This window comes from Pituophis catenifer, unplaced genomic scaffold (genome assembly GCF_029215685.1).
Source record: "Pituophis catenifer annectens isolate HBS135680 unplaced genomic scaffold, rPitCat1.0.hap2 SCAF_10, whole genome shotgun sequence".
In the NCBI taxonomy this organism is placed as follows: Eukaryota; Metazoa; Chordata; class Lepidosauria; order Squamata; family Colubridae; genus Pituophis; species Pituophis catenifer.
In genome coordinates this window covers 22,728,730-22,756,695 of record NW_027256890.1, presented here as the reverse complement: position 1 = coordinate 22,756,695, position 27,966 = coordinate 22,728,730, and the positions used below count along the sequence as shown (strand labels likewise).

Sequence of the window (27,966 nt, the reverse complement as noted above, 5' to 3'; positions counted from 1 at the left end):
AACCGAGAGCGGAACTCGGGCGCCGCGGCGTAAGCATTCCGCCCGGACGACTGTGGGCACAGGACCGCTCGGTTGTCAAGGCGACCGAATCGAAAGCGGGGCCTGTTGCGGCGGTTGGTATATAGTTATTTTTTTTGCGCGCTATGGCGTCGAGCGTGTCGCCTCCCGGGCGGTCGCTGTACCGGCTGGAAGACACGGGAAAATGGACGCACCAGCTGCGGGAGCAGTACCGTCGCATCCTGACGCCGCTGTCGCTCTTCCCCACCACTTTTTCCCGAGTCAAGCCTTGCCTGTCAGGCTCTTCTCTTGGGCCGCCAGAGGAAGAGGAGCTGCCGGTACCCATCACGCTCTCGGCCCTGATGCACCTGGTGAAGGCCCGGTTGGAGCCGGGGCCTCAGGAAGCCCGAGCCCGCCCTCAACACCTGAGGGCCTTCCGAGACATCATCCTGACCCAAATCAAGCAGGCCCACAAAGACCTCCAGCACCTGCTGCACGACCCGGCCTTCAGCCCTGACGCCAACCGGGAGCTGTACCAGCACCTCTTGAGCTACCTCGGCTTGGTGTCCCAGCACCTTTTCCGCCATTATTTGGGCCTCATGGAGTGCTGCCGGCTGCGGCGCATCTTCACCGATTGTGCCAACCTCATCCGCTTCTCGGCCCAGCTGGCCTTGGATTGCTCCAAGTTCCTCAACGTGGTGGCCGTGCGCCAGCGCCTGGTGTGGGAGATGAAGAGGCTGGTGGACCACCCGCCCGATTCGCCAACCAAATCCTCTAGCCCTTTTGGCCCCATGACCACCCATTCCCTGGGCAACCGCCTGGGCATCACCATCTGCTACTTCATCAGATACATCCGGCCCCGTACACTGACGGAGAAGGAAAAAATAGCCCAGGATGTGAAAGAGCTGGAAGAGTTACCCTTGCTGGACATGAGCAAAATAAAGAAATTGAATCTACCCACGGCCAGGAAAACTGATTTCCTGCAGCAAATGGCCGTCGCCGCCATCGCCGCTCCTTCTCCCCGTGGATCCGTACGCAACTGGTCTAGGCCTCAGATTATCCCGGCGACTTCCCACCTTCTCAAGTGCCAGTCTTTGCCCAATATGAGGGTAGGGAAGCTCTTAGCCGATGAACTCGGCATCCATTTGATCTCTCGCCGGATTAGCCCTGAACTGCTTTGTCGCTGCCCCGAATCCCCCGAACCTGGCGAATTAAAGGGTCCAGCAGCTCTGGCTGAAGACCTTCAGAGGCTGGTCCGGGGTTCTGTCTTGGAGAAGACTCCGTGGAAAGGCGAGCAAGACGATTTAGATCTCCCTCCCCTCATTAAAGCGTTGACGTGGACCAAAGCCAATGAGAACCGCCAGCTACAGTTGCAGAGAATGCTCAAGTCCCTGGGCGAGGAAGAGCGTTTTGAGACGAAGCGGAGAAACACCATCATCGCCGCCCCGGCCTCTCATCCTCAGGCTGCGACGGTGAATGTCAGAATCAATGATAGGATGGTGGTAAAGACAGCTGATCTGCAGGTGTCTGAAAGGCACTATTTGGAAAATGTGACGATGGATAGGTCTTTACCAATCTACAATCACCTCCTGGGAGAGATAAGTCCTGCTACCATGAAGATGCTGGACGCCAAGCTTTCTACTGGAGAAGAAGTCCAGGAGATCTACAGGGAACTGATGAATACAATTCCTAAAGACCACCTGAAATTTGACCAAGGATCCTTGATAGAGTGTCCTGCAACTATCCTGCCTCGCTACTGCTGTTTTGCTTCCTCAACACTGTCGAAGAGAAAAAGTGAACAGATTGTTAATACGGAGCTGAGTCAAATTCTCCCAACTGGGCCCTTCGTCCCAATTGAAGTGGTTGAGGCACCCCACGCCCCAAATCTATCCAAGAAGAAGCTAGCTTCAAAAGAATATGCATCTTGGCTCAAATGGTGGAAAGCCACATTTAACATCGACGAGTACTTAAAATACATCAGCAGCAACACCGCCGACTATCTGCCGGTTATATTTCATTTGTACAACCCTGAAGAAGATGATAAAGACGGGAAGGAGAGAGACATGCAGGCAATGTTAAACGAGGATGAAGTGAAGAAACAGAAAGTGAAGAGGAAACAGCTAAAAACAGCCGAGCTTCAGTCCCAGAAAGAACTATTCCACACCGGACTGTGGAATATCAGCAGCACCTGGTTGGAGGACCTGGGAAGTTCTACTAGTGACCAAAGGTTTGAAGATCGCAATGTCCTACAAAGGAGATTGGAAAGACTATGGACCGTCCTTCATTTCTCCGAACGGGAAAGGCTAGATATGGCCATCAAGTACAGCTCCAACCAGTACTATTTACTGCTTCCAGATATGCTGAATTCTTGGGAGGTCGCTGCCCAGTTTATCCAGGATAGGGAGCTCCTGCTGGCTGAAATAGAAGAGTTTGAGCAGACTGCTTCAGATCCTAACCGCTTGTTCAGCAAGGAGCTCGGCTCGTTCGCCAACAGAACGCAAGAGTCAAACATCAGAAGCCACTTGTATTCCGAATTGGACCAGTATAACTTCGAACTCCGCGTGATTCTGAAACACATCAGTGATGCCTTCAACGATACGGTGACTTTCAAGGGTCGCCCGTACGAAGGTAAAATGGAGAGGGACATCGTAGAGATGCTTTACTGGCTGCAACAGGAGCGTCGGGCCGTAGTTTTGAGTAAGGCGGTCCAGAGGAGCTCGGGAAGGCTTTCTCCTCTTTTTTAGATTGGCTTCATTATCTGGTGCCTGGGAAGCACATTTGGACAACGCTTTCTCAACTGTGTCCAGATTCCATCCTCCGTTATGCCCCCCCCCACCCTGAGTTTAGGAGGCCAAGAACAATAGAGGCAGCATCAGTTAAAATCAGTTTAATGGAAAAGTGAAACAAGTTTTTCGTTAGGTTCAAGGATGAGCTGGTAATACATAGATTAGACAGGTGGTGGCTGGGGACAAAGCCAACACCCTGCAAAATATCCCAGGAAGAATAGCAAAAGGGCAGTTGGGTGCTTGTAAGCTTTGTTTTCTTTGCCAATATGTATGCCAATTTGTAACTGTTGAGTAGTTTTGTCTTTCATTAAAAACATATTTCTGGTCCTCATGATTTTAAAGCAGTGGCCACTTTTTTAAGCAGTACCAAAGGTAGATATGGCTTAGATACCCATATTGGGTGGGCCACGTCTGAAGCTAAGCTGATTTTTCCCTTGGAAAATAGACATTTTGGAGAAATCTTCACATGTGCAGAAACTGAGGGACAAAACCAGAGGCAGGATTGTGCAGTTTGTGCAGTTAGTTTGTGCAGTTAGAAATAAGAAATAAGAGCTTACATTCTTTTCCTGTCTTAAAAAAAACCCCTGAAAAAGCCTAATTCTGAATGGAAATGAATCCTAAGCCAGGAAAATAAACTTTTGAGATTCTGGCTCTTGAAAAGGACTGCATTCCTCCCGGCAGCCCCTTCTACTTGGATGCAAAATTGCAAAGCGTGCCAATAATAGGCAAGCTCGTCCTTCCAAACCCGAATTGCACAACGCAGACACTTTCAAGGATCTGTTACAAATGTTTTATTTTACTGGAGAAGGGAAAATAAGGAGAGAAATGTCAACTTCAAAGGAACAAAAAGTCACAGGTTAATAATATCCATAGCAAAAGGAAAGCTTTCTACAGTCCAAACGCAGGCAGCTACCAAATATGACAATGTCTTCTCATAATAAAAAACAAAACAAAAAAAGGAACTGGATCAGCTAGAATTATTTAATTCCAAAATCGAGCCTACACAAGAGAGGAGAAATTGCAAATCGAACTGGAACGAATTGGTCCAAAGTTATCCTTCGAAGGCCACATATTTGTCTCTAGTTTATTCTGTGGGTCCCTCTGTCTATGCTCAAAGTCCAGGCTTAGACAGAGTTCAACCAAAGCCCAGGGCACAAGGCCAGTTATGAACAACAACCTCTCCCCACTTCCCACAGCCCTGCCCTCCCCTCTTCCAAATAATGCTTGGGGGGGGGGGACGACTTTTGTGTGGGTGTTTTATTTTGGTTTGGGTTTTTTTTTTTTTTTGAAAAAAGTGAACAGGAACTGTTAGTTGTCACTAAGCTTCGCAGAGACACAATGTCCATTAGTGAGACCATGCTAAACACAAAATCGACACATCGTGAAGCCTGGCATAACTTTGACGTGAACGCGCCGCAGGAGCCCGATGTCCAGCCCTCAAATAGCCTACCTGAAAAATAAAAGACACAGTTCATTTGCAGGTTCAGTGCTGGGGGGCTGCCTAGAAAAACAAACAAAAAAAAAGCACTTCCGTGGCTGAGCCCACCCCACCTTCCTTAGAGCAGAGGGTCTTCCGACCTCGGCCACTTTTCAGACTTGATGTCAACTCCAAGAATTCCCCAGCCAGTGAGGGCCAAGGTTGGAGTTTCTGCACTTGGAGCATTAACTCAACCGGGAAGTTAAGGGGGAAGTGTATTTGATTGCAAAATGTCCCCTCCTATGTTAGATGCTTCCAGGGTCTTCAGAAAGGTTGGTGGTGGCCACAAGCTGGAACAGATCTAAGGCTGGGATCCATTTGGTCAGATTGCTAAGGATCTTGTTTGCCACACTGGCAGCGGTTTTCTGATGTTTTGTGTTAAACAAATGTCATTCTTACTGCTTTCTCCCTGATTCTTTTCATTGGAAATATTGGCCGTGTCCCATTTTACGACATTTGACCTGGCTGCTAAATGAATCACCATTATTGTTAAAACATGCGAGCGTCAAACTAACCTAGTTTTCCCATTGACTCTACCTGTCAAGCTTCCTAGGAAGGTCCCAGATGACAATTCCAGGGTGGTGCCAACAACCATCGTAAACACATGTGGTTGCCAAGCATCCAAAGTCTGATCATGAGACCGTGGGGATCGTGCGATGGTCCTAAGCGTGAAAACTGGTAGTAGGTCACCTTTCTCAGTGCTGTCGTAACTCTGGTTATTAAATGAATGGCGGTAAATTAAGGACTAATCCTGGTTAATTTTTCACCAAAAATGCACAAGAATCAGAAAACCTTGATCATTCGGGACAAGTCAAAGGGAACCAGTGGGATATTCAACACTGGCTACTCACTTTCCCCAACCCTCACAGCGCACAAAATTACATTTTTGGATGAATGTCAGTATACCGATGGCTCTTCTCAGGGAGACGGATATTAGGGGGCAGTCAGTGAAAATGCTGCAGGGAAAGGAATTCCACCCTTTGAAACTGTTGGGAAAGGACTGCAAATAAACATTTCATATTAGACATCTGTTGCTTGGTCATAGGAAGGATGTGTACAATTGCTCCAGTTGCCTCTTACGTGAAAGGCCACCAAATCCCTGGAAGAAAGTGCAGCTGACAATTTCTGAAGGCATGAGAATAACTAGAATGTTGTTCTATTTTTTTTTAAAAAAGGGTTTTTAAAAAAAAAAAAAACAAATGATGAACCATTTGGAAGAAGAAAATATTATCTTTCAGGAGAATTCAACCTGGGGGAGGAGGGGGGTGTCACCCAGTGAAAAGAAATCAGGGGCTTAAGGATAGGACAAAAACCCAGCAATTGCATCATATCGAAAGGAATTACCTTATTTTTCCGAGTATAAGACGTACTTTTTCCCCCAATAAGAGGGTGAAAATTTGGGTGCGTCTTATATACCGAATGTAGCCCTGCCCACTTGCCAGTTCCCCCCGGAAAATGGGGTGCGTGGCTATGGCAATCCCTGCAGCCTGAAACAGCTGATCTTCGGGAGGCCAATCCAACTATCAGCTGCTTGTGTTAATCAGGCTGTGCTGAATCTGAAATTGAAACAGTCCGTTTGCTGCAAGGAGGCAAATTGCTGGGAGGTACACGCAGATTTTTTTTTCTTGTTTTGCTCCCCAAAAAAGGTAGATGCATCTTATAGTCCTGAGTGTCTTATACTCTGAAAAATACGGTACACCACCAGAATCTGTGCTGGGGCCCACAAGCATCCATGAATTTTTAAGAATTAGGACATGTTTACAAAGGGGGGCTGGCTGGTGCTAGCAACTTATTATCCACAGTGGCGAAAGGAAGACGTCCACAAATATAATTTCATGGATGGGAACTGCGCTTCTGCTCGTATAGCACCTGGTTCAGGTGGGGCTCAAGAGACTACACACTGGGCATCTTGTGTAATCCAAACTTGCTCTTCAATTTCCAAGCAGCTTTGGTTAAAAGCCGCTCCATCTCCTGTTGGTCGGGGTGCGGCCACTGCACCAAAATTTCACGTTTTAGGGTGCATAGCCGGAAAAAGGCAAGGAGGAAGGAACGAGGCACCCACAATCCTGAGAGCAGAGTGCAATATATGGAGCCATGGGAACAGAAGAGGAAGGAGGAAAAAAACAACGGGACAAGCTTAGACAGGATTTTAGCAATAAAACAGCGGAATCCACTGTTCTCGGGCAAGACCTCCCTCAATCTGACTGTAACAAAGCACACAAGTAAGGAGGAACAAATATTCAGGGCAACTCTGAAATGGCCAGAGATTGGTGGTTCCCAGGAGTAAATCCTTTGTACCAGAAGCAATTTGATATGTCCTGGATATGGCATGTGGGTTTGGGAGCCAATTTATCCCTGGGATACTCTGAACCACTTTCATTTTGGAAGATTGCAGAACCAGGTTTATAGCAAGCTGACATTCTTAATTGGTGTGTTTTGGCCCGGTCTATGCTGGTCTCTCTTGGTTTCATCTCCCCCACCAAGCAGCTTGGTCTGTTCCTCGGCTGCTGCAGCTTAAAAGCTGCAGATACCAGCAGGTATCCTCCAAAGACCCACCCAGCCGCAGGCCGGTATCCTCCGTCTCACCAGCAGTGACACCGATGTGCCGTCCCCCTCCTCCTCCTCCAAACTACTGATGAAAAAAACGCGCTCACCTCGAGAGTCAATACGCGGAGTATCGCAACCTGTCCGCGCCTGCATCCCGCCCGAAACGCTGGACATCGTAGAGAGAGGATCGCGGGACGGGAGACAGCTGAACGCGCTCGTATCCGTACACGTCTCCAGCGGTGGAAGCCGCAGCGGCCGAGCGACGCAGAGGGCTTCTATCCCGGGTGTAAAAGGACGACGTCGCGGCCACAGCAGCGACGGCTACCGCGGCTGCAGTTCCCGAGGTTGGCATCAGCGGCCTCTCGTAGGGGTCTAAGGAGGTAGAGAGGCGACTGGCCATGGCTGTGGCTTGCGAGTACTGGGCGTACTGGGAATACTGGGCCATGGTTTGCTCCGCATAAGTGTCGTATGCAGAAGCCCCATAGGCCGCAGCGTTTCTCGCGCGATACCGTTTATAATAATCCACCATTCCATAGGGGTCATCGTAATACATGGGATCCCCGTAGCCTGTAGGGTACGGGGTGCGCACCATTCCGTATTGCTCGCTATAAGGTTCGGTCAACTCAGCCACTTGCCCCGTGCGGTCTACCGGGCACTCTTTAGACCAGTGACCCTCCTTCCCACACCGGTAGCAGCCACTCTTGTATCCCATCCCGGGCGTGGTCCTGAGACGGCTGGTGGACAACTGCACGCGCATTCGTTTGCCTTGAAGAAACAGACGCAAGAAGGGCAGCTATAAAGATTTGTTAAAGACAATTCAAAGCAAAAGCACAGCAGCTCAGAATTATTTTTATATTAAAAAAAAAAATCTAACAAACCAGGAAATCACCGGCTGTGACTCAGTGGGTCAAAGAGGGAAGCCAGCAGCTGTTCGAGGACCCAATGCCTCCTTTGGTTCGGGGCGACCAGCGAGTTATACTCAAATGGAAGCATTTTGGCAGCGAGAACCTGATTCTGCCCTCGTCTCCCCAATGCGATGCTGGCCAGTAAGTCCTGAAAATATTTTGGCAGGCCCACAAAGCAGATAAATGGATTGCAAATCAAAACCCGAGAATCTGAATGTGAAATGCAATTTATTTCCGAGACATCTATGGGGGGGTCATGCAGCTTCCCGTGTTTTCTAGGTGCTCCGAAACAATCAAATTTGCCGAATTTTAAAGGAATGGTTTTTATACTTAAGCTAAACCGTTTTGAGGTTTATTTCCCACTGACACAGCAGGATCTGTTCTTCCTTCCTTCTCCAGTCTGACTCTTCAGGAGGCATGGCTGTGCCCTGACATTACTCGTTTGCAGGCTGATGTGGTAGGATTCTGACAACTTCCCTTTATTCAGTGGAACGGTCCTTGGAGACTTAGTGCTCCTGAGGTAGGGAGCTACAAACACAAACACCAGTCCAGGTCCCTGCCAGTGGCCTGTGCTTTCTTCATCCATTGTAATCAAGAGACCGAGGAAAGGGAAAAAAACCAAATGCCACTCATATCACTTTCTCCATCTATTTCAGATATCTAGATAATCAGACTCCATCCTGGATCATTTTTTAAAATGCCAATACTATTGTTCCAAGGTTCTAAAATTCAACAATAGCGCATACAGGTAATCTTCAATTTACAACCATAAATTGAGCCCAAAATTTCTGTTCCTAACTGAAACATTTGTTAAGTAAATTTTGCCCCTTTTTACGATCTTTCTTGCCATGGTCATTAAGTGAATCACTGTTGTTAAATTAATAACACGGTTGTTAAGTGACTCTGGCTTCCCCTTTGACTGCTTGTAAGGTCACAAAAGGCAATCACGCGACCCTGGCAGAGTGCAGAAATGGGGAGTCAGTTGTCAAGCGTTTGAATTTTGATCACATGACCAAGGGGGGAGTGAAAAACGGTCCTAGGTCACTTTTTCCAATGTCGTTGTAACTTTGAACAGTCACTAAACAAACTCTTGTAAGTTGGGGACTACCTATATTTGGTACTAGTCTGTACCAAATCTGTGAGACTACATAAAATGCTATTAGCAGAAAGATACATATTATTAATGCACTAGCTAGACCAAGCAAGCATTTTCCTTAATTGCTACCAGTATGTTTTTCTTCTTATTGCTTTGAGGATTCTTTTGACTTGTCAATTTTAGCCCAATTAAGGGATTACAGGGTCATAAAAAAGGGAATTTTTAGTGGAGTGGCCATTTTTTCCCGTTTTACAACTCTGTAATCCTTTTCATCGGAGAGAAATGGAGCAGAGTGTTTACTGGCCAGATGCCCTTCCTGACACCTAAGCTGAGATCACAGCATATATATTTTCTTTGCGTCCTGATAGAGAAACATCTGTTGCTGCCTAGGATTGAACTCTCAACCTTCCAAGTGGGAGGTGAGTGCCTTCACCTCTAGACCACTGTGCCAATTCCGCGGGGGGGGGGGGGGGGATATAATTTGATTAAATAAATTTTGCAAAATAATGTCCAATGAACAAGCCTCAAGCCCCATTTCTACACTGCCAACAATCCCTCTCCTGATCACACTATCATCAAACTATACTCAAGAATCTTCCAGGTAAATGAAAGGAAAATGAAATGGTCAAAGCAATTATATTTGTGCTAACCAGTAGGAAACATTAATGAACTGGCATTAAGTGTCACCTACAATTGCCACCTCAATTAAACGTATTGAGGGGGGCGGGATTTCTCCAAAAATACAGCCAAACTTTGCTGGGTTAACCTCTGTTGTGGATTTTTAACAGCTGATGCCTAACCTTATCAGGGCACTCAACATTAGCGGTTAACAACCTGGGCAGAAAGTGGTTTCAATTTCTGAGACATCTGCAACTTCTGAGACAGAAATTAAAAAAATCAAGTTGACTTGAAAAAGAAAATCTAAACGCAGGGCATTAGGGAACAGATTGCTATTGGCAGCGAGAAGAAGGAAAGAAGGCATCAAATCACAGCAAGGTGGATGGTCAGTCCGAAAGCAACAGGAGATAAATAGAGAGAAGGGTGGCTTCTCCGGGATGGAGAAGACTGGGTAATGTTGGCTACAGGGAACACCAGACAGGAGTACAAAGCCTTGGGAAAACAAGAAGCATGGAAACCTTTATACACATTGATTGATGAACAGACAGGAAATGGAGCAGGGAAGAAAAGGAGACGACTACGATCAAGATCTACTCCTCTGTCAGAGCCCCCCCACCCCGAGAAACTGACTGATTGATATACTTCAATATCTCACCTGCCAACTGCCCTCATGTTTCTAAGCCGCTATGGGAGATGACCAGGCTGAGACCGAAGGAGGGGTCAAACGCGTTATCGGTCTCAAGTCCCTTCACGCCCACAAGAGATCTAAGGCCAGCCTACCTGGAATTCTGTTGACTCTTATCTACCGCCAATTTGCTTTGACTGTTAGTAGCTCAGATTCTTGTAGAGAGCTTTAGCGTGCAATAAAACCTATATATTCAATAGAACTGTCTGGACTCCTGATTTTCTGAGCTTGATATGCAGACTGATCCTAGTCACTGTAGACTGTTTAAGATGGCTTGGCATCCCATGCAGGTCCAGCCAACTATGTTTTACTCAATAAACTCTGCTCAGAATACCCCTAGGCCAAGCATTACATGAAGCCAACCACCAATCGAAACAACTTGGATCAACCATCATGCATATTTTTTATCAATTAAATAAACGGAAGGTGGAAGTATAGAAAATCCCTATGTTGTTGTTTGTTCTAAAAGTCTTTTTTAAAAGGGGCAATAAATAAGTCTTTTCTCTTTTCCACTCTAATGACGTAGGGGAACAAAGCTTTGAATTGTAATAGTTTTTTTCTAATGTATTTGCCGCATCCAGTGACATAACATTTATATAATTTACGGTGGCTTTAATTGCCTTATCGTAACGGCATTCCGTTATGCATTCAATGAACAGAGAGGATATTCCCATTGTAAAGAGAACGATTATTAATCTCACGAGCCTCAAAACTAAACATACAAAATTATTCCTGGCCTTGTGTTTCAATCCCAATTTGGACGAAACTGTATCTTCTTTCTAACTAGCAGCAAGTCACATCTTACAACAAAACTGAACCCAACATTTTTGTTGCTAAGTGAGACATTTGTTAAGGGAATGTTGTCCCATTTTACAACCTTCCTTGCCACAGTTGTTAAATGAATCACTGCAGCTGTTTAGCTAGTAACACAGTTGTTAAATGAATCTGGCTTCCCCATGACTTTTGCTTGTCAGGTCCCAAAACGTGGTCCCATGAACCCGAGACAACACAACCGTCATAAATATGACTCAATTTTCAAGGAAGGAGGGGTCATAGTGGCACAGTGGTTAGACTGCAGTACTGCACGCTAATTCTGCCGACTGTCAGCAGTTCGATCCTCACCGGCTTAAGGTTGACTCAACCTTCCATCCTCACGAGGTCAATAAAATGAGGAGGACCCTTGGGAGCTCTGGAAATAACTTCCTCTTGGGGAGGAAAGCCAGAAGGGGGAAAAATTTTGGCTTCCAGCTTCCACGCCCCACCTTAGCCCCACTTCCCACCTTGGAATTCTGTGTTGTCGAGGCCTCTGATGGCCTCGACGGCATCCTCAGCTCTTTCCATGTGCACAAAGGCATAATCTTTCACGATATCACACTCAAGCACGGGGCCGTATTCCTCAAACTTGGACCGCAGCTCCAGGTTCGTGCAGCTGGTGCTGATGTTGCCCACGTGCAGCTTGGTGGAAGCCTTGCTCTTGTTTTTGCTGGCTTCGACATTGATGCACACGCCGTGCAGCTTGTAGTGGTGCAGGTTGCGGATGGCGTCCTCGGCGGCCGTCTTGTCCTCAATGTGCACAAACCCGTAATTCTTGATGATGTCACACTCCAGGACTCGGCCGTACTGCTCGAAAAGGGAGCGGATCTCCTGCTCGGTGGCTTCCCGGGGAAGGTTGCCGATGAAAAGTTTCACCATGGTGGCTAGAGCTGAGCGGGGGAGCCAAAGAAGGAAGGGTTAGTTGGCTCTGAACAACCAAAATCGAACACCGTGAGGCAATTCAGCAACAGGGAAGAAAGAAAAAAACCCAAGAGGTTATATTGATCGAAGAAAGTTTGCTTGGGGTTCAGCCTCTTTAAGCACTGATTTTAAGTGATCCTAATTCTGTGGAAGAAGCCACTGTTTTTAACCACTATTAAAAAAACCTACCATATTGAAAAAGGCATCTCTTGATTTAGCACATTATGCAATCAGAATCCTAAATCTTCCAGATAGCTATTAGGAACGTACAGCAGGAGATACCAGGAATATACAGGTAAAATATAGGTCTTCTGTAAGTGGAGGGCATGGGTGTGTGTATGTATATATATGTGTGTATAGTATTTATAAGTGTACGTGTGTAATATATCAGCAGAGGCCATGTTATGTGTAGTGTGTGTGCACTACATAGTCATAAGTGACTATCTCTCTATCTAATGTATCGGTATATGTATATGTAATACACCAGCCGAACTTTGTACAAGCAGAGCCCATGAAGTGTGTTTGTGTGTATGTATGTGTCTGTCTGTCAATAGTATGTATGTATGTATGTATGTATATGTGTGTGTGTAATATACCAGAACTTGATATGGGCAGAGGCCATGGGGTGGGTGTGTATATGTATATATATCTGTATTTATATATCTATATATAGATAGTATGTATATATATGTATCTCTCTGTGCGTCTGTTTGTGTAATATACCAGCAAAACTTTGTACAAGCAGAGGCCATGTGTGTGGTATGTGTGTATGTATCTATCTATCTACAGAGAAATAGTATGTATGTATGTATGTATATGTGTGTGTGTGTGTGTAATATACCAGACCATTGTATGAGCAGAGGACATGGTATATGGGGGTGTTCATGTGTGTATATGTATGTATGTATCTGTATATTTCTATATTTCTATATTTATAGATAGATAGTATGTGTGTGTGTGTGTGTGTAATATACCAGCAGAACCTCGTCGGAGCAGAGGCCGTGGTTGTGCCTGCCTGTGTGGAGTGAATGGCTGTGGGCGTGTTTCTTATTCAATGTGCGCCCTCAGGATTAGTATCAGAAAATACTGCCATTCACCGAGGCAGAAGGCCAAGGCCTCGGTTTTACATGCAGGCCTCCGCAAGCTGAGTCCCCCCCCCCGAACAACGCACCTTCCCCCGCCGCCCGTTTCCTCCACCCGCCCGAACCGGCCCCTCACAAACCTCAGCAACAGCCCTCGGCAGAAAATGGCGGCGGCGGCGGCAACTAAATTTCACCTCCTTTTCCAAGGTCTTGGCCCGCCCCCTCGCCTTCCTCTGGGTTCTGATTGGCCTTGTCTAGAGACGCCAACCAGTACGAATGGCCAAAGGGGAAAGTGTGTGGAAGACGTCTACCCAATCAGCGCTCGACCTTAGCAAAACCCCAAGGTGATTGGCTATCGTCTTCTATGAGGGCGCTGAGAAGTGACCGTACTTTCCCTTGCGTTGTACGTCAACTCTTCGGCCAATCGTATTAGGCGAGGGATGGCAACGCTAGCCGGAAGTCACCCGGAAAAGGAGGTAATAAATCCGGGTGCGGGGAAGACGATAGGTTCTTCAAAGTTTGACAGATGGGGAGGGTGGGCCGAATGTTAGCCACTACCAAAGGAAGGGTGAAGGGGAGAAAGACGAAACCGGAGGAAAAGGGGGAGGAGTCAGGCCAGACTGTTCCATTCGATAAGATACGAGGAGAGGGAAGGCAGACTGTCCCATGCGGGAGGATCCGGGGGAGAGCCATACTGTTCGAGGAGGGAAGATCAGGAACTGGACGGTTCCATGATGAATTTTTTAAAGGTGTGGAAGAGAAAGAAGCCCTGATTGGAACGATCCACAAGGAAAAGAGGGGGGAGAAGGCTAAGGTGTGTGTTCCTTGGTAAAAGGAAGTTTTTTTATATACATTCGTTGAATAATTATTTTTTTCCAGGCATCCCACTAATTCTCACAACTCTGTTAATGAGACTTGGAAGCCTGGCTTCAGCCCTTCTCTAATTTAAGTGGTGTCCACCCTTGGCAACATTGACAAGTGAACTTCAATTCCCAGAATTCCTCAGCCACCCATAGGGAATTCTGGGAGTTGAAGTCCATGCATCTTAAAATGGCCAAAATTGAGATACACTCCTGTAAGTCTTGAATATGACTGAAGCTAAGCTGATTTTTCCCCTGGAAAATAGACATTTTGGAGAAATCTTCACATGTGCAGAAATTGAGGGACAGAACCAGCAGGAAGAACTCAAATCTAGTTTATGCAGTTTGAAATCTTAGAGATATATATACATATACATATACATATACACATACATATACATATATACATACATACATATACATATATACATATACATATATGGATGGATGGATGTGCCAGCATAACTCTGGAATGGCTGGAGCAATTTCAACGAAACTTGGTACACAGATTACTTACTGTTTGGAAAAACATACTGTGGGAGTAAGACACCCCTAAAACTCCTCGGGGTGTGGGTGTGTATATAAATAAATAAATACCCGGGCAATGCTGGATTATCAGCTAGTATGAAATAAGAGCTTACATACACATACATACATGTATGTATGTATGTTTGTGCCAGCATAACTCTGGAACAGCTCGATCAATTTCAACGAAACTTGGTACACAGATTACTTACTGTCTGGAAAAACATACTCTGGGGGTAAGACACCCCTAACATCCCTCGGTGTGTGTGTGTTCCAGCATAACTCTGGAACGCCTTGAGCAATTTTAACCAAATTTGTTACACAGATGACTCTCTCTGGAAAGACATACTGTGGGGATAAGACATCAGGGTGTGTATGTGGGTGTGTTCCAGCATAGTTCTGAAACGCCTCGAGCAAATTTAACCGAACTTGGTACACAGATGACTCTCTGGAAAAACATACTGTGGGGGTAAGACACCCCTAAAACTCCTCGGGGGGTGTGTGTGTATAAATAAATATAAATAAATAAATACCCGGGCAACGCCGGGTTATCAGCTAGTATGAAATAAGAGCTTACATTCTTTTCCTGTCTTAAAAAAAACCCTCGAAAGCCTAATTCTGAACGGAAATGAATCCTAAGCCAGGAAAATAAACTTTTGAGCTTCTGGCTCTTGAAAAGGACTGCATTCCTCCCGGCAGCCCCTTTTACTTGGATGCAAAATTGCAAAGTGTGTCGATAATAGGCAAGCTCGTCCTTTCAAACCCGAATTGCACAAGCAGACACTTTCAAGGATCTGTTACAAATGTTTTATTGTATTGGAGAAGGGAGGGGGGGAAAGGAGAGAAATGTCAACTTCAAAAGAACTAAAAGTCACAGGTTAATAATAATAATATCCATAGCAAAAGGAAAGCTTTCTACAGTCCAAACGCAGGCAGCTACCAAATATGACAATGTCTTCTCATAATACAAAAAAAGAAAAGAAAAAAGGAACTGGATCAGCTAGAATTATTTAATTCCAAAATCGAGCCTACACAAGGGAGGAGAAATTGCAAATCGAACTGGAACAAATTGGCCCAAAGTTATCCTTCGAAGGCCACATATTTGTCTCTGGTTTATTCTGTGGGTCCCTCTGTCTCTGTTCGAAGTCCAGGCGTAGACAGAGTTTGACCAAAGCACAAGGCCAGTCATTAACAACCCTCTCTCCCCAATTCCCACAGCCCTACCCTCCCCTCTTCCCAATAATGCTTGGGGAGGGGGGGTAACTTTTGTGTGGTTGTTTTGGTTTGGGTTTTTTTTTTTTTGAAAAAGTAAAGGGACTGTTAGTTGTCACTAAGCTTCGCAGAGACACAGAATGTCCATTAGAGACCATGCTAAACACAAAATCGACACATCGTGAAGCCTGGCATAGCTTTGACATAAACGCGCCGCAGGAGCCCGATGTCCAGCCCTCAAATAGCCTACCTGAAAAATAAAAGACACAGTTCATTTGCAGGCTCAGTGCTGGGGGCTGCCTAGAAAAAAAACAAAAAAAAATGGCATTTCCGTGGCTGAGCCCACCCCATCTTCCTTAGAGCAGGGGGTCTTCTGACCTCGGCCACTTTTCAGAGTTGGGGACTTCAAGTCACAAAATTTCCCAGCCAGTGAGTGGCCAAGGTTGAAGATCCATGCCTTAGAGCATTAACTCAGGTGGGAAATTAACGGGGAAGTGTATTTGATTGGAGGGGGAGATTGTCAGAATATTAATTGTTTTTTTGCCCGCTGTTTTGGAAGGATCTCCTCCTCTTGGGGCTATGGACTGTCTTCAGGAGGGGTAGGGCAAGAACATGTTATTTTCAACCTTAAAATAAAACATTTGAAAATAGACATTAACCAGTGGGATATCAACACTGGCTACTCACCTTCCCCAACCCTCACACCGCACAAAATTACATTTTTGGATGAATGTCAGTATACCGATGGCTCTTCTCAGGGAGACGGATATTAGGGGACAGTCAGTGAAAATGCTGTAATTTAAACACTGCAGGGAATAGAATTCCACCCTTTGGAACTGTTGGGAAAGGACTGCAAATAAACATTTCATATTAGACATCTGTTGCTTGGTCATAGGAAGGATGCGTACAATTGCTCCAGTTGCCTCTTACGTGAAAGGCCACCAAATCCCCGGAAGAACGTGCAGCTGAGAATTTCTGAAGGCATGAGAATAACTAGAATGTTCTTCTATTTTTTTTTTTTAAAAAAAGAAGGGAACAGAAATGATGAACCATTTGGAAGAAGAAAGGAATATTATCTTTCAGGAGAATTCAACCTGGGGGAGGAGGAGGGTGTCACCCAGTGAAAAGAAATCACAAGCTTAAGGATAGGTCAAAAAAACAGCAATCACACCGTCATGAACAAAAGGAATTACCATATTTTTCGGAGTATAAGACACACTCCCCCCCCCCCCATAAAAGAGGGTGAAAATTTGTGTGCATCTTATACACCAAATGTAGCCCTGCCCACTTGTCCCTGCCTGGAAAATGGGGCACAGGAGGCAGCAATACGCTATGGCAATCCCTGCAGCCTGAAACAGCTGATCTTCGGAAGGCCAATACAACCGACAATCAGCTGCTTGTGCTAATCAGGCTGTGCTGAAAATGAAACAAACAGGCTGTTTGCTCTAAGGAGGCAAATTGCTGGGAGGCAGAGGCAGGTTTTTTTTTCTTGTTTTTCTCCCCAAAAAGGGTAGGTGCGTCTTATAGTCCGGAGCGTCTTATACTCCGAAAAATACGGTACTCCACCAGAATCTGTGCTGGGGCCCACAAGCATCCGTGAATTTTTAAGGATTAGGACATGTTTGCAGAGGGGGTCTGGCTAGTGCTAGCAACTATTAGCCCCAGTGACGAAAGGAAGATGTCCACAAATATAATTTCATGGATGGGAATTGGGCTTCTGCTAGTAAAGCACCTGGTTCAGCCACTGGTGGGAGAATATGGTCTCGATTGGCTGATTTGATTCAGGTAACAAAGTGCCAAATTTGCACCTCTGTCCAGATGGGATCTCTCCAAAATTGGCATTTTTTGAAGGGCCACCAAGAAAGTCAAAATGGAATGTCTCAGGCCCAGGTGGCGCTCAAGAGACTACACACTGGGGCATCTTGTATAATCAAAACTCGCGCTTCAATTTCCAAACCACTTTGGTTAAAAGCCGCTCCATATCCTGTCGGTCGGGATGCGGCCACTGTGCCCTAAGTTCAAGTTTTAGGGTGCATAGTGGGAAATAGGCAAGGAGGAAGGAACGAGGCACCCACAATCCTGGGAGCAGAGTGCAATATATGGGGCCATGGAAACAGAAGAGGAAGGAGAAGAGGAAGGACGAAAATAGGAATAAGACAGCAGAATCCACTGTTCTCGGGCAAGACCTCCCTCAATCTGACTGTAACAAAGCACACAAATAAGGAGGAACAAATATTCCAGGGAACTCTGAAATGGCCAGGGATTGGTGGTTCCTACGAGTAAATATTTTGTACCAGAAGCAATTTGAGACGTCGTGGACATGGCATGTGGGTTTGGGAGCTAATTTATATCCCTGGGATACTCTGAACCACTTTCATTTTGGAAGATTGCAGAACCAGGTTTATAGCAAGCTGACATTCTTAATTGGTGTGTTTTGCCCCGGTCTATCCTGGTCTCTCTCTTGGTTTCATCTCCCCCACCAAGCAGCTTGGTCCGTTCCTTGGCTGCTGCGTATTAGGATCTGCAGATATGGCTGGTATCCTCCGAAGACCCACCCAGCCGCAGGCCAGTATCCCCCGTCTCACCACCAGCGACACCGATGTGCTGTCCCCCTCCTCCTCCTCCTCCTCCTCCTCCAAACTACTGATGAAAAAAACGCGCTCACCTCGAGAGTCAATACGCGGAGTATCGCAACCTGTCCGCGCCTGCATCCCGCCCGAAACGCTGGACATCGTAGAGAGAGGATCGCGGGACGGGAGACAGCTGAACGCGCTCGTATCCGTACATGTCTCCAGCGGTGGAAGCCGCAGCGGCCGAGCGACGCAGAGGGCTTCTATCCCGGGTGTAAAAGGACGACGTCGCGGCCACAGCAGCGACGGCTACCGCGGCTGCAGTTCCCGAGGTTGGCATCAGCGGCCTCTCGTAAGGGTCTAAGGAGGTAGAGAGGCGACTGGCCATGGCTGTGGCTTGCGAGTACTGGGCGTACTGGGAATACTGGGCCATGGTTTGCTCCGCATAAGTGTCGTATGCAGAAGCCCCATAGGCCGCAGCGTTTCTCGCGCGATACCGTTTATAATAATCCACCATTCCATAGGGGTCATCGTAATACATGGGATCCCCGTAGCCTGTAGGGTACGGGGTGCGCACCATTCCGTATTGCTCGCTATAAGGTTCGGTCAACTCAGCCACTTGCCCCGTGCGGTCTACCGGGCACTCTTTAGACCAGTGACCCTCCTTCCCACACCGGTAGCAGCCACTCTTGTCTCCCATCCCGGGCGCGGTCCTGAGACGGCTGGTGGACAACTGCACGCGCATTCGTTTGCCTTGAAGAAACAGACGCAAGAAGGGCAGCTATAAAGATTTGTTAAAGACAATTCAAAGCAAAAGCACAGCAGCTCAGAATTATTTTTATATTAAAAAAAAAAAAAAAGATGTAACAAACCAGGAAATCACCGGCTGTGACTCAGTGGGTCAAAGAGGGAAGCCAACAGCTGTTCGAGGACACAATGCCTCTTTTGGTCCAAAGCGACCAGCGAGTTATACTCAGGAAATGGAAGCATTTTGGCAGTGAGAACCCGATTCTGCCCTCTTTTATGGTATGTTTCAGTCGTCTCCCCAATTTGATGCTGGCCACTAAGCCCCGAAAATATTTTGGCAGGCCCGCAAAGCAGATAAGTGGATTGCAAATCAAAACCCGAAAATCTTGTTGACCGGAACATGAAATGCGATTTATTTCCAAGACATCTATGGGTGGGGGGTGGGGGGATCATGCAGGTTCCCGTGTTTTCTAGGTGCTCCGAAACAATCAGATTTGCTGAATTCTAAATTAATAGTTTTTGTACTTAAGCTAAACCATTTTGACGTTTATTTCTCACTGACACAGCAGGATCTGTTCTTCCTTCCTTCTCCAGTTTGACTCTTCAGGAGGCATGGCTATGCCCTGATCTTACTCATTTGCAGACACTTTCCCTTTATTCTGTGGAACGGTCCTTGGAGACTTAGTGCTCCTGAGGTAGGAAGCTACAAACACAACACCAATCCAGGTCCCTGCCAGTGGCCTGTGCTTTCTTCATCCATTGAAATCAAGAGGCCGAGGAAAGGAAGAAAAACCAAATGCCACTCATATCACTTTCTCCATCTATTTCAGACATCTAGATAATCAGACTCCATCCTGGATCATTTTTTAAAATGCCGATACTATTGTTCCAAGGTTCTGAAATTCAACAATCGCGCACAGGTAATCTTCAATTTACGACCACAAATTGAGCCCAAAATTTCTGTTGTCGTAACTTTGAATGGTCACTAAACAAACTGTTGTAAATTGAGGACTACCTGTATTTGGTACTGGTCTGTACCAAAACTGTGAGACTACATAAAATGCTATTAGCAGAAAGATACATCTTATTAATGCACTAGCTAGATCAAGCAAGCATTTCCCTTAATTGTTCAGATCCTTAATTCATAAAAGAATGCTACTAAGGTCCTTGAATTAATTATATTTGTGCTGACCAGTAGGAAACATTAATAAACTGCCACTATGTCACCTACAATTGCCCCCTCAATTAAACGTATCAGAGAGGGGGGGAGAAATGGGATTTCTCCTAAAATACAGTCAAAATTTGCTATTTTTTAGTGCATTTACACCGACCTCTGTTGTAGATTTTTAACAGCTGACCCCCCCAATCATATTAGGCGCTCAACATTAGAAATTAACAACCTGGGCAGAAAGTGGTTTCAATTCTGCAACTTCTGAGACAGAAATTTAAAAAAGCAAGTTGACTTGAAAAAAAAAATCTAAACGCAGGGCATTAGGAAACAGATTGCTATTGGCTGCAAGAAGAAGGAAAGAAGGCATCAAATCCCAACAAGGCAGATGGTCAGTCCGGAAGCAGCAGGAGATAAATAGAGAGAAGGGTGGCTGAGGGTCCAGGATGGAGAAGGCTGGGTAATGTTGGCTACAGGGAATACCAGACAAGAGTACAAAGCACTGGGAAAACAAGAAGCATGGAAGCCTTTCCATACATTGATTGATGAACAGACAGGGAATGGAGTAGGGAAGAAAAGGAGAAGACTAGGATCCTCTGTCAGAGGCACTAACTGATTGATATACTTCAATATCTCACCTGCCAACTGCCCTCAAGTTTCTAAGCCACTATGGGAGATGACCAGGCTGAGACCGAAGGAGGGGTCAAACGCGTCATCGGTCACGAGTCCCTTCACGCCCACAAGAGATCTAAGGCCAGCCCACCTGGAACTCTGTTGACTCTTATCTACCGCCAATTTGCTTTGACCGTTAGTAGCTCAGATTCTTGTAGAGAGCTTTAGCGTGCAATAAAACCTATATATTCAATTGAACTGTCTGGACTCCTGATTTCCTGAGCTTGATATTCAGACTAGGTTGTCTGAACCTACTCATTGTAGACTGTTTAAGTTGGCTTGGAATCTCATGCAGGTCCAGCCAACTATGGTTTAACTTCTCAAAATATCCCAAGGCCAAGCATCACATGAAGTCAACCACCAATCAAAACAACTTGCATCAACCTGCATAACAATGGGCAAGTCACATCTTAAAACGAAATTGAACCCAACATTTTTTGTTGTTAAGTGAGACATTTGTTAAGGGAATGTTGTCCCATTTTACAACCTTCCTTGCCACAGTTGTTAAGTGAATCACTGCAGCTGTTTAGCTAGTCACATAGTTGTTAAATGAATCTGGCTTCCCCATGACTTTGCTTGTCAGGTCCCAAAAGGTGGTCCCATGAACCCGAGACAACACAACCGTCATAAATATGACTCAATTGTCAAGGAAGGAGGTGTCATAGTGGCACAGTGGTTAGACTGCAGTACTGCATGCTAATTCTGCCGACTGCCAGCAGTTCGATTCTGACCGGCTCAAGGTTGACTCAGCCTTCCATCCTTATGAGGTCAGTAAAATGAGGAGGACCTAGACTGTTGGGGGCAATATGTCGAGTTTGTTATCCGCTTAGAGAGGGCTGTAAAGCACTGTGAAGCGGTATATAAGACGACTGCTAGTACTATTTGAATTGACCACATGACAATGGAGATGCTACAATGGTTATTAAGTGTGAAAAGCAATCATAAGTCACTTTTTTCAGTGCTGTTGTAACTTATGGTCACTAAATGAACTATTGTTAAGTCAAGGACTACCTGTAATTGGCATCAGTTATCCGACTCAAGGATGGAAGTGAACTAGCAGACATTACCAGCTGTGGCCCCCCCAGATGACCCTTGGGAGCTCTGGAAATAACCTTCTCTTGGGGAGGAAAGCCAGAAGGGGGAAAAATTTTGGCTTCCAGCTTCCACGCCCCACCCTGGCCCCACTTCCCACCTTGGAATTCTGTGTTGTCGAGGCCTCTGATGGCCTCGACGGCATCCTCAGCTCTTTCCATGTGCACAAAGGCATAATCTTTCACGATATCACACTCAAGCACGGGGCCGTATTCCTCAAACTTGGACCGCAGCTCCAGGTTCGTGCAGCTGGTGCTGATGTTGCCCACGTGCAGCTTGGTGGAAGCCTTGCTCTTGTTTTTGCTGGCTTCGACATTGATGCACACGCCGTGCAGCTTGTAGTGGTGCAGGTTGCGGATGGCGTCCTCGGCGGCCGTCTTGTCCTCAATGTGCACAAACCCGTAATTCTTGATGATGTCACACTCCAGGACTCGGCCGTACTGCTCGAAAAGGGAGCGGATCTCCTGCTCGGTGGCTTCCCGGGGAAGGTTGCCGATGAAAAGTTTCACCATGGTGGCTAGAGCTGAACGGGGGAGCCAAAGAAGGAAGGGTTAGTTGGCTCTGAACAACCAAAATCGAACACCATGAGGCAATTCAGCAGCAGGGAAGAAAGAAAAAAGCCCAAGAGGTTATACTAATCGAAGAAAGATTGCTTGGGGTTCAGCCTCTTTAAGCACTGACTTTAAGTGATCCTAGCTCTATGAAAGAAGCTGCCACCACTGTTAAAAAAACCTACCATATGGAAAAAGGAACCTCCTGATTTAGCACATTATGCAATCAGAATCCTAAATCTTTTAGAAAGCTATTAGGAATGTGCAACAGGAGATACCAGGAAAATACAGGTAAAATACATAGGTCATTCTGTAAGTGGAGGGAATGTGTGTGTGTATCTATATATGCGTGTATAGTATTTATAAGCCTGTGTGTGTATATGTATCTATATATCTATATATCTATATCTATACCTTATCTATGTATCTATCGATAGCATGTATGTATATGTATGTGTAATATACCGGCAGAACTTTGTACGAGCAGAGGCCATGTGTGTGGTATGTGTGTATGTGTATACCCTGTTTCCCCCAAAATAAGAAATTCCCTGATAATAAGCCTAATCGGGCTTTTGAGTGCATGGCAATAAGGCCAAGCACTTCTTTCAGTGTTCAAAAAAATGTAACACGGAGTCTTATTTTTGGGGAAACACAGGTATGTATGTATGTATCTATCTATGTATAGAGAAATAGTATGTTTATATATGTGTGTGTAATATACCAGAACTTTGTAGAGGCCATGGTGTGTGTTTGTGTATGCATGTGTATGTATATATTTCTATATCCGTCCATCTATCTATATAGTATGTATATATGTATATATATTTCTGTGTGTAATATACCAGAACTTTGAGGCTATGCTGTGTGTGTGTGTGTGTGTGTGAGTATATGTATCTCTATATCTATCTATCTATCTATCTATCTATCTATCTATCTATCTATCTATCATCTATCTATCTATCATGTCTATCTATCATCTGTCTATCTATCATCTATCTATCATGTCTATCTATCATCTGTCTATCTATCTATCTATCTATCCATCTATCTATCATGTCTATCTATCATCTATCTATCTATCATCTATCTATCTATCTATCTATCTATCTATCTATCTATCTATCATCTATCTATCTATCTATCTATCTATCTATCTATCTATCTATCTATCTATCTATCTGTTGTGGTCTGCCAGCAGCCTGCGGAACTAGCAGCGGAGTCGGACAGTGAGGAGGCTGGGGAGGAACATGGGCCAGTCCTGGAGTCTGGGGAAGGCCCCGACAAGGGCTCTGCGTCAGAGGCAGAGATGGGGCCAGGGCCATCTGGGAGTGATGCGCAGACTCCGGAGCCTCCAGTGTCGGACAGCAGAGAGACAGAGGAACAGGGGGAGCCTGTTCCTAGTGCGCGCATGGGCAGAGCTGCCAGTTAAAACTAAAGGGACAACTTGCGAGTAAGGCCTGGAGATGATTGGCCCCTCCCATAAGGCTTAAAGAGGAGCAAAGGCACATGGGCCCTTTGCAGGAAAGCAATGTTGTTAATTCTGTTCCCAGTTGGCATCTCTATTTGATTCTGGACTCCATAGGGCTTTGCCAAGTAAGTCTTTAGCAGAGTGTCGAGGAAGATAGAGATTGGTGATTATTCCGAAGGACTTCTCCCGAAGGACTTTTTGCAACTAATTGGGACTCAGCTGTGAATGAACTAATTCACAGCTGTTACAATTAAAGAAGTTTTTGGGACTACAATGACTCAGGAAGCTATCTATCTATCTATCTATCTATCTATCTATCTATCTATCGTATATATCTGTATCTGTGTGTGTGTATACCAACAGAACTTTGTACGAGCAGAGGCCATGTGTGTGTATCTATCTATCTAGAGAGAAATAGTATGTATGTATGTGTGTGTGTAATATACCAGAACTTTGTATGGGCAGAGGCCATGGGGTGTGTGTGTATGCATGTGTGTATATGTATCTCTATATTTCTATATCTATCTATAGATATGTATAGATATGTCTCTCTCTGTGTGTGTTTGTGTAATATACCAGCAGAAGTTTGTACAAGCAGAGGCCATGTGTGTGGTATATGTGTATGTATCTATCTATCTATAGAGAAATTGTATGTATGTATGTATGTATGTATGTATATGTGTATGTGTGTAATATACCAGAACGTTGTATTAGCAGAGGCCACGGTTGTGTTTGTGCATGTGAGTAAATGTATGTATCTCTATATTTCTCTATCTATAGATAGTATATATACATATGTTTGTGTGTGTGTGTTTGTGTAATATACCAACAGAACGTCGTAGATGTAGAGGCCATGCGTGTGGTATGTGTGTATGTATTTATCTACAGAGAAATAGTATGTATGTGTGTGTGTGTGTGTGTGTGTGTGTGATATACCATAACACTGAATGAGCAAAGGCCATGGTGTGTATGTTTGTGCGTGTGTGTATATGTATCTGTATATTTCTATATTTCTCTATCTATAGATAGTGTGTATATATATATATATATATATATATATATATATATATATATATATATATATATATATATATATATATATACTACTCAAAAAAATAAAGGGAAGACAAGCAGAAGACATCCGAGATCTGAATGAATGAAATAGCCTGATTAAATACTTTGTTCTTTACATACAGTAGTTTTGTGTTCCCTTTAGTTGTTTGAGCAGCGTATAAACTACTGTATGGAAAGAACAAAGTATTTAATCAGGCTATTTCATTCATTCAGATCTCGGATGTCTTCTGTTTGTCTTCCCTTTATGTTTTTGAGCAGTGTATGTGTATGTATATATATATATATATATGTGTGTGTGTGTGTGTGTTTGTGTAATATACCAGCAGAATTTTGTATGAGCAGAGGCCATGTGTGTGGTATGTGTGTATGTATGTATGTATCTATATCTAGAGAAATAGTATGTACGTACGTGTGTGTGCGTGTCTGTAATATACCAAAACATTGTATGAGCAGAGGCCATGGTGTGTGTGTATGCATGTGTGTATATGTATGTATCTCTATATTTCTATATCTATCAATCTCTATATATGTATATCTATATATCTATATATCTCTCTCTCTCTCTTTGTGTGTGTGTGTGTGTGTGTGTAATATACCAGCAGAACCTCGTCGGAGCAGAGGCCGTGGTTGTGTCTGCCTGTGTGGAGTGAATGGCTGTGGGCGTGTTTCTTATTCAATGTGCGCCCTCAGGATTAGTATCAGAAAATACTGCCATTAACCGAGGCAGAAGGCCAAGGCCTCAGTTTTACATGCAGGCCTCCGCAAGCTGAGTCCCCCCCCCACCGAACAACGCACCTTCCCCCGCCGCCCGTTTCCTCCACCCGCCCGAACCGGCCCCTCACAAACCTCAGCAACAGCCCTCGGCACAAAATGGCGGCGGCGGCGGCAACTAAATTTCACCTCCTTTTCCAAGGTCTTGGCCCGCCTCCTCACCTTCCTCTGGGTTCTGATTGGTCCCGTCCAGAGACGCCGGGCACTACGAATGGCCAAAGGGGAAAGTGTGTGGAAGACGTCTACCCAGTCAGCGCTCGACTTTAGCAAAACCCCTAAGGTGATTGGCTATCGTCTTCTGTGAGGGCGCTGAGAAGTGACCCTGCCTTCCCTTGCAACTCTTCGGCCAATCGTATTAGGCGAGGGATGTCAACGCTTGCCGGAAGTCAGCCGGAAAAGGAGGTAATAAATCCGGGTAAGGGGAAGACGATAGGTCCTTCAAAATTTGACAGGTGGGGAGGGAGGGCCGAATGTTAACCACTGCCAAAAGAAGGGTGAAGGGGAGAAAGACGAAACCGGAGGAAGGGGGGGCGGGTGGAGGAGGAGTTAGGCCAGACTGTTCCATTCAAGATGCGGGGGGGGGGGGAAAGGCAGACTGTCCCATGCGGGAGGATTCGGGGGGAGCCCATACTGTTCGAGGAGGAGGGAAGACCAGGAACTGGACGGTTCCATGATGAATTTTTTAAAGGGGTGGAAGAGGAAGAAGCCCTGATTGGAACGACCCACAAGGAAAAGGGGGGGGGAGAAGGCTATGGGTGTGTGTTCCTGGGTGAAAGGAAGTTTCTTTATATACATTCGTTGAATAATAATTATTTTTTTTCCCCAAGCATCCCACTTACTTATTCTCACAACAACCCTGTTAAGAGACTTGGAAGCCTGGCTTCTCAACCCTTGGCAACTTTTGACTAGTGAACTTCAATTCCCAGAATTCCTCAGCTAGACATGGGGAATTCTGGGAGTTGAAGTCCACCAGCCTTAATAGTTGCCAAGTTTGGACACCCCTTCTTTAACGCTTTTGATTGGGATATCATAAAATTTGTTGGGGAGGCTGGGAAATGGTGTTATTCCACCTTTCTACAGCCCTATTATACTTTGAAGCAATAAACACAACAGGTGAAGCACTTCAAAGGAAAATAAACTCAACGATCAGGCTGGTTACTTTGGATGGGAGGCCACCAGGCGATCCCAGATGAAGTTGTGATGGTGGGGGGAATCATTTAACAGGTGTTTGTCTAGAGGGTCTCAAGTGTTGTGTCTGTAGTCACCAGGAATCAAGCTCACCTCAAGGGAATATTTAACTTTTTCTCTTCCTTATAGTCCGGAAAGACTAAGCCAATTGTCAGAAAAATATATATACTTAATTGATACATTATTAGACCCCTGAATTGCTGAAGCAAATCATTAATCAGAACAAAGGAAGAGGAGTGGAAAGTGAGAACAATTATTTCTGGACTTGTCTCCAGAACTTGTGAGTGCTCCAACACTAGAAGCTTTTAAGGATACTGCAAAATCTCCTTCCCACCCCACTCCAGGGGAAGGATATTGCAAAATCCCCATTCCCTCCCCACTCTGGGGCCAGTCAGAGGTGGTATTTATCGGTTCTCCGAACTACTCAAAATTTCCGCTACCGGTTCTCCAGAACTGGTCAGAACCTGCTGAAACCCACCTCTGGGTGTTCTGCTTGAGCAGCGGGTTGGACTAGAAGACCTCAAGGTCCCTTCCAACTCTGTTATTCTGCGAATTCCTCAGCCAACTGTGCTTGGTCAGGAATTCTGGGAGTTGGAAGTCCATAGTTGTCCACCTGATTTAAAAGCATAAGAGCAGGGAAGGACTGGGGATGTTTTTACTTGCTGGAGCACCTCGTGCACATGGAGAACTTTGCACATCATGCCAAATCAAACAAATCCTGGAAGGCAAATGACAACAGCGGTTCCAGGCCACCAACTGGCAAAACACGCTGGGTTGAGAGGTGGTATTCAGCCGGTTTGTGCAAACCGGTAGCGGAGATCGCAGGTGAGCCCGTCCACCCGCCCCCGGCTCTATGCCGTCCTATTTAGGCATGTTTTCAAGGTCGGGCGCAGGCATGGAAGGCGTGCAAGCGAGCAAAGCGCATGTGCGAAGCGAGCATCCGCGCGGCAAACCGGTGGTAAGATTATTGGGAACCCACCGCTGGATGGGTTAGCAAGAGAGAAACCTGGCCCGTTCGGAGAACAAGCAAAGAGCCCCATTTTGGAAACCTGCCTTACGAAGAGAAAGAAAGAAGCACGGTGACTCTCCACAGATTCTTTTTTATTTCTCCAAAAAAAAAAAAAAATATTGGAACAGATGT

The 27,966-nt window shown here is 45.5% G+C and overlaps 3 protein-coding genes across 8 annotated transcripts; 1 reads left to right on the top strand and 2 right to left on the bottom strand.

The window, feature by feature from the left end:
• Positions 1–143: 143 nt before the first annotated feature.
• Positions 144–2,880, top strand: CCDC87 (coiled-coil domain containing 87). The gene has a single exon (XM_070950399.1). It carries the CDS (start codon positions 144–146, stop codon positions 2,739–2,741), a length of 2,598 nt encoding a protein of 865 aa, XP_070806500.1. The 3' UTR covers positions 2,742–2,880.
• A 159-nt stretch (positions 2,881–3,039) lies between these two features.
• Positions 3,040–13,094, bottom strand: LOC139321626 (RNA-binding protein 4B-like). Of its 4 annotated transcripts, none has more exons than XM_070950400.1 (4): positions 13,068–13,094; positions 11,392–11,814; positions 6,915–7,572; positions 4,152–4,233 (listed from the first exon to the last, which is right to left on the bottom strand). In XM_070950400.1, the coding sequence occupies exons 2-3, from the start codon at positions 11,801–11,803 to the stop codon at positions 6,923–6,925; spliced, it is 1,062 nt and encodes a 353-aa protein (XP_070806501.1). In that variant the 5' UTR covers positions 11,804–11,814; positions 13,068–13,094; the 3' UTR covers positions 4,152–4,233; positions 6,915–6,922. The 4 variants fall into 4 exon arrangements, with proteins under 4 accessions (XP_070806503.1, XP_070806501.1, XP_070806502.1 ...); XM_070950401.1 differs by lacking the exon at positions 13,068–13,094 and adding an exon at positions 12,035–12,042; XM_070950402.1 differs by lacking the exon at positions 6,915–7,572 and having other exon boundaries at positions 3,040–4,233.
• Positions 13,095–15,119: 2,025 nt separating this feature from the next.
• On the bottom strand, positions 15,120–25,766 carry LOC139321847 (RNA-binding protein 4B-like). Of its 3 annotated transcripts, XR_011600814.1 has the most exons (5): positions 25,713–25,766; positions 21,874–22,296; positions 18,190–18,847; positions 16,212–16,374; positions 15,711–15,774 (listed from the first exon to the last, which is right to left on the bottom strand). XR_011600814.1 is itself a non-coding variant. In XM_070950764.1 (4 exons), the coding sequence occupies exons 2-3, from the start codon at positions 22,283–22,285 to the stop codon at positions 18,198–18,200; spliced, it is 1,062 nt and encodes a 353-aa protein (XP_070806865.1). In that variant the 5' UTR covers positions 22,286–22,296; positions 25,713–25,766; the 3' UTR covers positions 15,685–15,774; positions 18,190–18,197. The 3 variants fall into 3 exon arrangements, 2 of the variants coding, with proteins under 2 accessions (XP_070806866.1, XP_070806865.1); XM_070950764.1 differs by lacking the exon at positions 16,212–16,374 and having other exon boundaries at positions 15,685–15,774; XM_070950765.1 differs by lacking the exons at positions 16,212–16,374; positions 18,190–18,847 and having other exon boundaries at positions 15,120–15,774.
• Positions 25,767–27,966: the final 2,200 nt, after the last annotated feature.

Excerpts from the sequence above, each read along its gene's own strand:
- CCDC87 (XM_070950399.1), top strand. The coding sequence starts at position 144 with ATGGCGTCGAGCGTGTCGCCTCCCGGGCGGTCGCTGTACCGGCTGGAA.
- LOC139321626 (XM_070950400.1), bottom strand. The coding sequence starts at position 11,803 with ATGGTGAAACTTTTCATCGGCAACCTTCCCCGGGAAGCCACCGAGCAG. Across the intron at positions 7,573-11,391 it reads CGACAACACAGAATTCCAAG|GCAAACGAATGCGCGTGCAG; the intron begins GTGGGAAGTGGG and ends TGTTTCTTCAAG.
- LOC139321847 (XM_070950764.1), bottom strand. The coding sequence starts at position 22,285 with ATGGTGAAACTTTTCATCGGCAACCTTCCCCGGGAAGCCACCGAGCAG. Across the intron at positions 18,848-21,873 it reads CGACAACACAGAATTCCAAG|GCAAACGAATGCGCGTGCAG; the intron begins GTGGGAAGTGGG and ends TGTTTCTTCAAG.